The sequence below is a fragment of the Pieris napi genome, chromosome 2 (genome assembly GCF_905475465.1).
Source record: "Pieris napi chromosome 2, ilPieNapi1.2, whole genome shotgun sequence".
NCBI lineage: Eukaryota > Metazoa > Arthropoda > Insecta > Lepidoptera > Pieridae > Pieris > Pieris napi.
Genome location: NC_062235.1, coordinates 1,900,568 through 1,913,942, shown reverse-complemented (window position 1 = coordinate 1,913,942; position 13,375 = coordinate 1,900,568). Strand labels below are relative to the sequence as shown.

Here is a 13,375-nt window from a genome sequence, read left to right as displayed (position 1 = left end):
ACTTGACGATTCAAAAGTGTACTTGGTTACCCACTTGAATAAAGATATTTTGAGTTTGATTTATATATTTACAAAGAGAACATGGTATGTCAATTAATATCTATTTATAGCCCATAAAGCAAAACTTTTGTCACTTTACTCAACAGTCAATTAAAAAAAATGAATTGACCATGGAGTTTAGTCCCATATCCCATGTGGAAATGGTGTAAAGGTGGCTACTGCAAACGTTGTGTAAAACAAAAGAGTGGCGGAGAGTTTATTGCCAGTTCTTCTCTTCCGTTATACGTCCTTAATTTGAGAACTGGCAGTCAATGTAAAATTAGAAGCATTTAATGTATTTTTCTTTTTTAACGTTCATAAGTATAATTTTTGACTTTGACATAATGTCATATTTTCGGAATCGTCAGCGCTATTGTACTTGCACAGATCAAACTAAATGTTTCGTTTTTGTCGTATTTTTGTAAACCGTTTCGTCTTTTATACTTTGTACGACACAGTGTATGCTATGTATGTTTATTCGAAATGTTTTTATAGGATTACCGACTATCCTCCTTGAAACTCCTCGACACTAAAAGTAAATACAATTATATGAACCATTCACAATCACGTTATACAGGATTATGTAAACAAACAAAGATTCACACAGTATCGAATGATGGCGGCTTGACACACATGGCACAACACCTACAAACACGCGGAGATTCAGAAAAAGTAGCGCATTGTCTCCCGTATATCAAGATAAATATATTTATGATATATTAAAAACATAAAGTATACAATACAGATCAAACGTCAATCAATACTGCCTTGCGATTCTGTAACTCACTTTTCGAACTCGCACAGCGGTTTTCGCAGCGGCGGTTGCGCTCAAATCAGTCGTAAAGCAGTTATATTACGGTCTGATAAGGAGGGAGCTTATAGTTTATTGTTTATCAGAATGCCAAATCGTAAAATTACTGCTTCACGACTGATAAATTTAACTTATAAATTTAATTTTTTAAGTTTATTTCTTCGATAATAAAAAAACGAGGCTTGTTTATTTTAGAATTCGTCTTGTGAGATTTCAATAAATTATTTTGCATAAAATATAAAATACTAATATTTCATAAATTCTTCTCTTCTCTTTACGAAATTTTAATAATAGAATTTCTATACTGTAATTCGCCCTTCTCACTCTCACAATCCGTCTCTCCCTTTTCTTCGACAAAAACGCTGCACATTTTCGTGACGCTAAACGCTAATTTTACCCTCATGCACCTGAAGAAGTTACACTTCAAAAATATTCGTGGCTAGTGTTTACCTACACACCGAAAATTAAATAATAAGAAATTCGCCCGAATTAGATTTTTTCTAATACACTGGCGCGATTTCTACTCTTTCTTTATAGCATTGAAGTTAACGAAGCAAATCTTAAAGCATATTTCTTGTTGTGTGGACACAGGTTTTATTTCACAAGGTCAGCAATATTGCATCTGTCACGGCGGCTGTGAACGGTATCCTGGGTCGTTAGAACGAATAACTGTGCAACATTATATTATAACTACATAAACGCTAGTTAAAATAACAGCCATTTTCAGTTCTTTAACATTTGACATAATTGAAGTAAACTATAATAGTAACAGTTAATTACTTTATTAATAACTTAACTTACTTTATTATGATAATTAATGACTCTTGACTGATAGCGCATTTTTTATAATTAAATAATCTGAGTGTATAAATTTCTTTGAAAATTAACGGTTTATTATTATTATATAAAAATGTATCGTATTTAACAAAATTATTGCAAAATTTAAAAATAATGTTACTTCTATAACCTAAGGTCTCTTACCCTGTAACTTCCGATAATGAGTTTTTATACCGATCCAATTTTTTTTATTTTATACAACGGGGGGCAAACGGGCAGGAGGCTCACCTGATGTTAAGTGATACTGCCGCCCATGGACACTCTCAATGCCCGAGGGCTCGCGAGTGCGTTGCCGGCCTTTTAAGAATTGGTACGCTCTTTTCTTGAAGGAAATATACGGATGTTGAGAGAACTACATCGAACCAAGACCAGGCTGGTTTTTTTGCCCCAGAATCGAAGTCAAGTAAGGTCACATTGAACTTGCATACAAAATCATTAAGATCGGTTATAGAGTAACCTTCCTACTCTATTTGAGTATGTATATAGTGTGGACTCAGTTTCCGCACTTAGACGCCCATTTGGTCCATTGTGCGTAAAGTCCAGCCTTCCAGAAGCCTGGAAGTTTCCTGAGCACTTCGCAGTCTTCACGGAGCGACCTCACTGCTTCGTTCGTTCGTTGGGAAGCCACAGCTACGTGGGTGACTGTTGCGCCAAGGAATAATGTTTATAAGATAATTAAATATATTACGTAATTGAACTTGAGCTAATATTTGTTCGAAGGACGGCGAACAGATAATCAGCGATAGAAAGCAGCATGTCTCATACATAGGGACACCAGCCTTTTTAACGTAATTGCACTTAAAAGATAAAATCCATGGGAAATCCCATTTAATGTCGAAATGGACCAGGCGTGGAACATTAAATAACTGCTATCGCCATCACTTTGGACATTTGGGTTTACTATGCAAAGTAACTAACGAACTTTTAAGATACACATTGCGCAATAGGCTGTAAAAAATGTTATATGTGTAGACTTGTAAATAATCATACATTTATTAAAAACCAGATGACCCGGTGAACTTTATACACATACATAATACATATATGTATGTCAAAACTATTTTTTTGAAACAAACCAATGAAATCGGACCTCACTGTATACGTAGTTTGAGGAAACACAAATTTTTGAAGTCATCTAAAAATATATGACAAGTGACAATTTTTTATTTATAAAAAGACATTAAATATTACCCTTATTAGCTAGGAAGAGTTTAAATTGGAAAATTCAAGGTCATTTTTAGTATTTTTCTTTAGTTATTATGAATGTTTTCCGTTGTTTAAACTTTGCCTGAACTTCCACAAATATTTCACAATCACAATGAAGGCGGTTTCGACTGCCCAGTCAGAGTTGATTTTTTTTTTGTTGCAAATGTTGGAACCAAAAACGCATTGTTTTCTTTTGCGAGTTAACACGCGAATTAACACGTGAATAACTTAAAGTTTCTTTATGTATTATGCGACGACGGCGGTGCCGTCTTGCCTAGAGAAGCGATTGGGTTTAATTTGATTAGAATTTTTAATAATTTGTAAAAATTTACCGCAAAAAAGTAGAAGAAATTATTTATTTATTTATTAAGCGATCTCTTCCAGGCAACCCTAGTTAAAGAAAAAACTAAAAATTATATAATCTTTTAACCGTCGTGTTTCCGGACAGCCTAATGAGTAAGTGAGTAATGCGTAGAATTCATTATTACTGCCACAAACACCTAATGGAGATGTCCGATTGTCCAGTTTAAAGTACTGTGTGGGCGGGCGGTCTTAGGGTTGCCTATAACCGACATAAATCTATAAAAACATCGAAGATAATTTTTTTAATTATGCTATTAATTATATATAATATAATAATATTTTTAATTTATATAATTGCGGAACATTGCCATATAAAAAATGTACATGTGAAACAGAAATGTCTATTCGTGATTGGTTGAGTTTATTTCTGCATCCCTTTATAATCTGTTTGTTTTCCGCTAAAGTGTTTTAACATTGGACTCGTAAGAAAATTTAACATTGTTCATTTGTTTTATTATTGTTTGTATTATTCTAAAACCCAAGTTTTTTTATGTATGGAGACCCTAAGTGTGAAAAAGACCAATAAAAATTCCTATTTCATTCCTATAAGATGGAAAAAGTGCATAGTGCAATGGTATATAGGTAGATTAATTAAATATATTCTATTTAAAAAAATAGAATAGTCCCCCCCCCCATACAAAACGCCAATTTCATATTCCTAATATAATACAAAACCTCTACTTCACTTTCACTTTGCGACTTTTCTACTTACATTTTTCTCACAGGTTTCGCGCAGTTTTCAAATCGTGCTGATGATATAATTAAAATACTATGTCATCAGCACACTTAGTTCTGATAGATTTTTAGCTTATGATTATTTTTTAAAGAACAGTAGGATCATAAGATGTTAAATGATATCTCCGCCCAAGACACACACTCTTAGGTTTTTAAGGATCGGTACGCTTTTAAATATTCGTCGAATTGGTTTGAATATACTTCAATGGGCTGCTTCCACATATTGGTGGTGCAAACTTAGCCAACAAGGCAAAAATTGCTCGCGAACCTAATAAAATCTCATTTAATAGACATTTTGTTTTACTCGTATATCAAACTAGGATTCGCCACGAGAACACTTAAATGGTGCCCAGTTGTTAGAGTTCATTACTTTGCCGTGAGAGCAGTAAATTGTATGCGCTAACAAATTGTTTGTGGACCCACGATGTGAGCAGGGTAAAACATTTGGTGTAGTTCATATTTATTTATTCACAAAATACTACTGTATGTATTTTATGTAAGACGCGAAAATGTCAAATAAAATATATAAAATACACTATGTCACTACTGCGAACATATAAAGATGTCGATAGTGTCGGAGACAACCTCTTTGTTAACGGGGTCTGTGCAATCGACTGGTTCTGGCCCTTGGTATCGCAAACATCTCGGCCGTCACACATATCTCCTAGGTAGAAAGAATATATCGGAACTAGTGGCAAAATAACGCTATTTATAATAAATTTGTACTTTCTAGTATCCCACATAATTAAAATTGGGTACATCTTTTATTGGCAATGCTTATCTTAAACTAAATAAATAAACTTAAGTGGTAATGGGCGTAAGAGGAACATAAAAGTGGAGAAACAATTTATTAAACTGGTGCTCAACAATCGACAGAAAAGAAGAAGAATCTTCTAAGTTCTAGAAGGTGGATATACCAGATTAAGGAAAAAAGCAGGTGGTACATGAGACTGGCACAGTGCAGACAGGAATAGTGAGATTTGAGAGGCCTTTGCCAAAAAAGGTGCAACAGATGAATTAATGAGAAATGTCAGATTCATACAAAAGGCTTTTATCTTAAAGTAAGTTTTACTGTCTTCGTATTCTGTACGTGTCACATTTTCGTCACTTGCCATTAATAATAATCACTTGCGATTACGCATCATCAGCGTGCCGCAGAGGTGAATTGAGTTCAAAATCTGTTCGAATTGAGTCTCACTCAGTCAATCACCAAATGTCAACAATCACGCTTTCCATGGCATTGTGGAAGTCGCTAGACGCTAGCTCATGGTTTAAGCAATTTTATGAATGATTTACATTCAGTCCCTACTTTACACCTGGATATGGATGGAAATAAGTAATAACTAGACATATCACTTTTATGTAGATATTGATGACTTCAATAACATTATAGTACATCAGTCGTAGTTGCAGAGTACGCGATAAAAAGATTTTTATCGGTATTATTTTTCATCGTAGGTTGGTCGAATGTTTCATATATATCCCTAATTTATTTGAAAATATTTTATTTATTTGTTCATCAGGTATAATGTAGGATACTAATAGTGAAAGAATTCAAATCAGTCCAGTAGTTTTGGAGCCTACAAACAAACAATTAAATCTTTTCTCTTTATAATATTAGTGTATAGGAATTTAAATCGGTCTTGAAAGCCAAATGTTAAATCGTAGAGTTGAAGCTAATTTTCCTACTATGCTTTCCTGTACTCTACCCTACGACCCCACGCTTTTCGCTTAGCTAATCTTGATAATTTCGAAATAGATCACGCATCCTTTGTACCGCAAATAAGAAATTGAGTAATTTGTTACGAAGATTGTAGGACGGTGATTTATTTTTCAATTAAACAAATGTTAAAACGATACTACAGATAATTTTTCCAATTCATTTGGATCTTTATAAATTTGTGTTTCTACTGTAACAATTGGTCTGCTGGATTACGATATGGAAGCTTTGATCTGTGATAAAAAAAAAGATATCGAAACATATCAATCAATCTGAGGCCTAGACTTAAAAGGTGCTTTTGTTCTATTGACGACCCAGCGCCAATCATCGCGGACAGCTGCTTTCGCATGGATCCACTTGCTCTTATTCCTTCACTGCATGATGTCCATAGAAAATGATTAGTTCTAAAGAAGTTTATTGTCATTAAAAACATAAAAAAAAATATATTACGTCACCGTCGCGTCGTACGCTCTTATTGCATAGTCAAAGCCAAATCATTTATTTCAATTAGACCACCCAAAATGGCACATTTGAACGTCAAATAAAATATAAAGATGATTCTAGTTGCCCTTTCCAAAAGGTAGTTTCGTGTGGTGAAGAATGGGCAAGAAACTTTTTTAAAATAGGTTTACAATATTTTGTTTACATTAGTTAAATAATTATATGTGAAGACTATGTACTCTTTATTACATTACATGTTATTTAATTATGTCAATTGTACTATATTAATGTATATGCATCGAAGTTTTAATAAATAAATAAAATAAATACTCTTAGAATAAAACTACTATCTATACTAAAAAAGTTAGTACACATGTTCCTTACATATTTACAAATATCGAAACGGTAGAATATTATACATTAAAAAGTAATAAAAATAATATAAAAAAAACAATAAAACAGTGTCTTATAAAAAAGAAAATAATTACAATTTGTTGTATTATAAATTTAAAAAAATAACAAAAATATGTAAAAGCAAAAAATCAGCAACCAATTTGATTTTGTCCAGCAATCATACGTCCGTCTACCAAAAAGCTTAGCAGACGGAGTCGAAACGGATCCACTGCTACTATTTCCCGTATCTCAGGAGGCAGGCTATTGTAAAGATTCACTCCGAATAGTTTATATTTTTGTAACCGTATTCAGTTCTGCCTTGCGATTCTGTAACTCACTTTTCGAACTCTCACAGCGGTTTTCGCAGCGGCGGTCGCGCTCAAATCAGTCGTGAAGCAGTCATTTTACGATTTAGGATTCTGATGAGGAGGGAGCTTGTAGTTTATTGTTTATCTGAATGACAAATCGTAAAATGACTGCTTCAAGTCTGATTTTAAATGTATATGATTAGTGTTATACCAGCTACGTCTGGGATTGAAGTTAAATTTATGTAATGTGTATTTGGTTATGTAATTTGTTTAACTAAAATGCATGTAGTATTGTCTTTTATTGACGTAACCTTTACACATTTAAAAAAAAAAACTTTTTAACCGGTTAAAGTTATGTATTATAATAAATTTACAATTATTTAACACCGTGACCACGCACGCTGTAAAGTACGCGAAACGTCGGTTAAATTTAAAATTATGTTAAATAATTGTAAATTTATAATAATACAAAAATTTAATCCGGTTAAAAAGTTTTTTCATTAAAATGCATGTTGTGTGCTGTTTAATGTTGATTAATTTGATTTTAATTATTCTCTTTTGATTTCCAGGGTGGTAATGATCCAATTTGCGATGTTCACGACAGCATCGAATCTTAACGGAACGACCAAAGCAAAGGTATATCTTTAGAATTTACATTATATTGAATTATTACAAATAATTATAAATAATTTGTATCTATTTAGCACATTGACTTGGACATTTATAGTATATGAAGCCGACTAATACAGTTACAGTAAGCTTATATAAAAAAATCCCAGATTTTATTAAAATTGTATACAAATTTTAGATAGACGGCTCTCAAAATACCTATGTATTTTTTTTCACGAATATAGCACAGCAAACAATACTTATCCATAGTCTGTAGTGGGCTGATCAATCAAAAGAAAGAATTGTCAAGTGTCTAATCCGCTGTTTTGGTAGTAGTTTACCATAATAGTCATATATTTTAAAAATCATAGCTTGTAACTATAGAACTATACTAACTATAGATATTATAGTATTATGTAGATGTGGTAAACTATAATAAATAAATGTACAAAACATGTTTAGAGAATTCACAGCCATGTACACATATTATTCAGAATTTATGAATAGAAAATATATAATTTCAGGTGCACCCAGAAAGACCAGATGTAGGTCTTTACGCCTGGAGCTCGTGGGGCTCGTGGAGTCCGTGTTCCAGGTCCTGTGGTGGCGGTGTATCATATCAGGAGAGGCAGTGTTTACCTAGGTATGGGATAAATAAATCTTTAAATTTCGCTAAGTCGCATATGAATATGTAAAATAATATATAACATAATTTTCTAATTTTAGTTTTGATGCGTTGTCAAAACTATATAGAAATATAACGGTTAGTTGGTTTTTTATGTTTTATAGCGCAAATTCGTACGCATCCAATATTTGTAAGTTTTTTTATAGAACTGGGGGTTAACGGGGAGGAGCCTGACCTGATGTTAAGTGATACCGCCGCCCATGGACACTCAATGCTAGAGGGCTCACAAGTGCGTTGCCGGACTTTTAAGAATTGGTACGCTCTTTTCTTGAAGGACTTAGTTTGGAAATACTTAAGTGGGCAGCTCCATAAAGTGGTGGTGCGCGGCAAAAACTGCCTTAAAACGCTCAGTTGTGAAACGGCGGACATCGATGTATGGTGGAATTTTGTGTTCTGCCTCGACGTCCGATGATGAAACTCAGCTGCAGGTATTAATATAAATTGTAAACCTTACTTTTACAGTAGCGCTGTAGATAAGTGTGTGTCAAACACAAGTTTGACTGTGTGTCACAACTTATACACGATAAAATGTACCCGTAAAATACTTATCATTCCCATTAATAACGTTGATAAGCTATAAATTTACCGACTCTCAAGCATTTAATAAAATTTGTAAATACCAGCCATTAGGGTATATCACTTCGGTTATCGTAAAAACATTAAAAACAATGTTAACTGTAATAAAAAACTCATTACTTTTAACTTTTAAAGATTTCTTTTACAGTTAATTCTAAAGATTTACTATTTGATTACTTTGGACGGCAATTAATTAGACTAGAATTAATTGAACCAATTACAAAATGTACTGAAAGGTATCAAATAATAATATTTCTTATTTATTGGTCTTGCGAAGGAATGGTTCAGCAAGTTTAAATAAGAAATAAAACTGAAACATTTTTGCACGGGTGGATCGGTATCCCAGCAAATCAAAGTACATACAATGTATCATAAAGTCTCTTCCGTGATAAGTATAAGTATTTTTTTATAAATGGTCTCCGCACAAAAACAATTTAACATTACGATTTAGCCTAACTTAAGAATAATAACTAATTTAAAACTAATTTAATTTACTCAAAAGGATATTAAACGCAAGAAAGTGTTGAATGACACTTCGTACAGTCTTAAGTCACTGTTCTTTTGTATTATATTTTTTAACTTACCACTTTGTTTAGCACTTAAGATTAACGTGTAGGTATTCAGTAATATGGAAATACATGGAAAATTTTACCAGCAATTTTTAACTTCATACAATATACAAAAAAGTCTCTTCCGTGAAAATTATAAGAAAAATGTAATAAAAAAAATTGAACATGATTAATTAAATTCAAATCATTTGACCATCATCTAAACATACACTTGAAGTTGTAGTTTGTTCTAGAAATCATTCTATTATAATAAACCCGTAACATGACAGTTTAAAAATATTTAGTATCAACCCATGTGAAGCATTCGTTAAAAAAAACATCAAATTAATAAAAATTCCTCAGTAATTTGGCTTATTTTCGCCCGTTGGGCAATCAACGCTATGGGTCATAGGTTAAACGTAATGGAATCCCTGTGGTGAATTACAAGTCGGCACTGAACTTGACTGACACGCACCACTAATGACTTTGCGATTATGTCCTCACGAGATTCATTCAAGTCTTTTTATTCTCTTACTGGAATATTCGAAAAATTTAAATGATAAAAAAGAACGTTGAGCACATTTTACATCTAAATATTTTTTAAGTTACTTTTTTTCTTAACTTTTTGATATTTATACACGACGACGACGACGAATATTCGACGGCTCATTGCTCTAGTGGTTAGTACCCCTGACTGCGAATCCATGGGTCCCGGGTTCGATCCCCGGCTGAGACAAACATCGATGTGATGAGCATTTTGTGTTGTGCGTAGGTCTTGGGTGTTTAAATATGTATTTATATGTCTATCTATCTATAGTATGTATGTATATCCGTTGCCTAGTACCCATAACACAAGCTTCACCAGCTTAGCACGGGACTAGGTCAATTGGTGTGAATTGTCCAATCAAAAAAAAAAAAAATCTCCATAAAAACGTTTCTCAGAGTTTAAGAAATTCTCGAAGTGGTCCAGCTGTCTTGCAGAAAGATAGCCCAGACCTAAAGAGGTCGTTGTGCCACTGGTAAACTCATAGATATAGATAGAACCATTCTTATGTTACCATTTTTAAAATGGCTGTTTAAGGTTTTTGTTACAATAAACATTTTGTTTATAATTTTAGTATAGTTAAATATTGTAAACCAAAGTTCAGTTATAAAGAGAAAATTATAGAACATAGTATTGATTAGATACCTCTAATCAGGTCATTTAAATGCAGTCACTTTTAATGAATAAGGCGTCAAGCCCGTCTGGTAATAATTGATATACATGCTTATTTTTAACATTTTCGAAATCTTTTATGATTGGATTATTAAATTTAAAAGTTTTTAGTTGAGCTTTAAGTATATATTTAATCTCAACAATATAGAAGTACTTTTTTAAAATCTACGAATTCAAATTCTAAAATTATTTGTGGAACATGTACGTAATAAATATAAATAATGTTGCTAAAATCAAATACTTAAATTAAAACGTTGAATTACTTTTTATAGTAAGTTATTCAGTGCACCCCCCATATTTTTATTTATTATTGAGAAGTAAGATCAGCAGTACGCCTGTCTCGTGATTTTTGGTGAAGAGACGCCAGTTTCCTTATATTGTCTATTTGATATTTGTCTTCACCGTAAGAGCAACTGTTATATGTGGACATAGAAAAATCCATTGGTGCTAAAATATTCAAACGAATTCAGGTCTGAGAATCGCATGCTTAAGTCTAATTTCGAATCTGAATCTGAAAAAATCGAATTTTTTACTACTTTGGTTGTATATTTCCAATTATTAATAGTCACTTATAAAGAAGGGTTGGCCTCGTGGCTTTAACGTGCGACTCTCATCCCTGAGGTAGCTGGGATGGGCTGCGCAACGGACTTTCTTTCTATGTGCGCATTTAACATTCGCTCGAACAGTGAAGGAAAACATCGTGAGGAAAACTGCTTGCCTTAGACCCAAAAAGTCAACAACGTGTGTCAGGCACAGAAGGCTGATCACCTACTTACCTATTAGATTGACAAATGATAATGAAATAGATACAGAAAGATAGCCCAGACCTAAAAAGGTTGTAGCGCCACTGATTTATTGAAGTGAACTTCTTTATCGACGTATGGGAGAAATTTTGTAGCAAATCGTCACGTTTTTCGGTTATGCGCCATGATGCTTTTTGAAGTCAAACTTCTTTATCGGCGTTGGACAAAAATTTACCGTCACATTTTTCGGTTACGCGCCATCTTTTTCTTGTCCCTACCACGGTTGATCCGAAGAGATTCGAAGCCATTAATAACAAAAATATATAATAACGATAACAATGATAGTAATAATTCTATTACAATTAATGAAATTCTGTAATAATCTTAGTAGTAATAAAGAAAAATGAAATAATTGTATTTGTATTCATGTCTATGATAATAAAAGCCTTTTGTTAAATGTTATCTAATTTGACTTTATTTAACCAATTTCCGTAAAGTTGCATATAGTAGATTATTTTATGAAAAATAAGGTCATCAAGAAGTTTCACTTCTAACGTGTGTACACACGCACATTTTTATTTTATTTTAATAGTCTCTTTTATGATTATAATTCAGAATATCTTAACTTATTAACTCCGAAACATTAAAAGACGTCTTCATATAAAAATCCTAAATAATTTGACGCCAGCAAATATTTGACATTACTCAAAGGAGTGAGACTAATATAAATTCTTTCATTAACGGCATTCTAGAGTCCTGCTGATAGGACGGAACAAATTAGTTCTGACGTCATTTGTCATGGCACGCGTTCCTTTATAGGTCGACTTTGAATAAATTATTCCTGGACATTAGTAGAGTAATTTGAATATAAATTATTATTACCTTAATTTGTTTATTGAACTTTTTATGGAGGATAATTTATAAGGCACGGGACGGGAAGGATAATTTCCATGTTTTTTTTTTTGAATGATTTAGTTATGCGTGGCCGCTGTATCTTAATCTCTTCCAGGCAATCCTAATTAAAAGAAACAGCAAAAAGATGTGATAAAATTTAGGGAAGAACATTATAATACAACAATAATACATAGAATAAAAGAAAAAGCAAAATAATGTACATAGAAACATGCTTATTAAAAATTAAAATATTTAGAGTTCTTCATAGATTCGGTTTTAAGGTTTCCACCGCTATGTGGAACCAGCCTGTCAAAGCATTTACAATACGACTTAGGATCTCTCAAAACAGTACTAATTCTGGCATTGAGAGTGTCCATGGGCATGTGATCACTAAACATCTGATGAGCCTCCTATTGCCTATTTAAAATGAATTAACTAGTTTTGGTCTATGGAAAAGTCATTGATTTTTTTTTCCCGTTTGTCAAAATCGCATTCATTTATTGGGTTCAAACTCACGCCCGTAAAGTAGTGTTACCTAATGTACAAAGTTAAAATTATTTGTGAAATTTGTGTTGAATAAACGTAAAATATTTTGTACAAAAGAATCCAAAATGTACCTGTAACATTAATCAGATGTTTTAACAAATATATTGTAATTAAAATGGAAATAAAGGAATTATCGAAGTATCACTGATATACAAATTACTCTCACAAATCTATAAAAAGGACATAAAAAGTCTACAAAAAGGCCGAAGATTTTATTTCTTGTCGTTGATTTAATTAAAAAGCTTTACCAATGCCGCCCGTGGTTTTGTTTCATCTAGAATCTTAAGGACTTGTTTGATAAGCAATTAATATTTTGTTGTGTAATAGTATGTTATTAGTAGTATGTTCTTTATTTCATACTTTTTTTCTCATTATATGGCAAATAAGTATATTATGTATTTTTTTACTAACAATAACAATTCTGTATGTTCCATTGTTTAAGTTCGTAATTAATTTGTATAATCTTTCCTCATTTGTGTTTTTTGAAGTAATATTTAGTTAATTTAGTAGTCTCGTTTCTAAATTACACCCTTACATACATTTGAGATTTATGTACAGTTTTTGAACTAAACTTACGTCTTTAAAAACTGTTTTTAGAATTGACAATTCTTACTTTATATGAAGAAGATGGAAAAATTATTTAGCTTTATTAGACAAAGTCGCAATAATTGACTCACGATTAGTTGAATTCGAGAGAAGTGCTTG

The 13,375-nt window shown here is 32.4% G+C and overlaps 1 protein-coding gene across 1 annotated transcript in view; it reads left to right on the top strand.

Moving 5' to 3' along the window:
* The window catches only part of LOC125060356 (thrombospondin type-1 domain-containing protein 4-like), an 85,620-nt gene that overhangs the window by 20,648 nt on the left and 51,597 nt on the right, over positions 1-13,375 (top strand). Inside the window, exons 3-4 of the mRNA XM_047665233.1 lie at positions 7,423-7,489; positions 7,987-8,105. Of these exons, the coding sequence (XP_047521189.1) occupies positions 7,423-7,489; positions 7,987-8,105 (186 nt within the window). The remainder of the gene's footprint in view (positions 1-7,422; positions 7,490-7,986; positions 8,106-13,375) is intronic.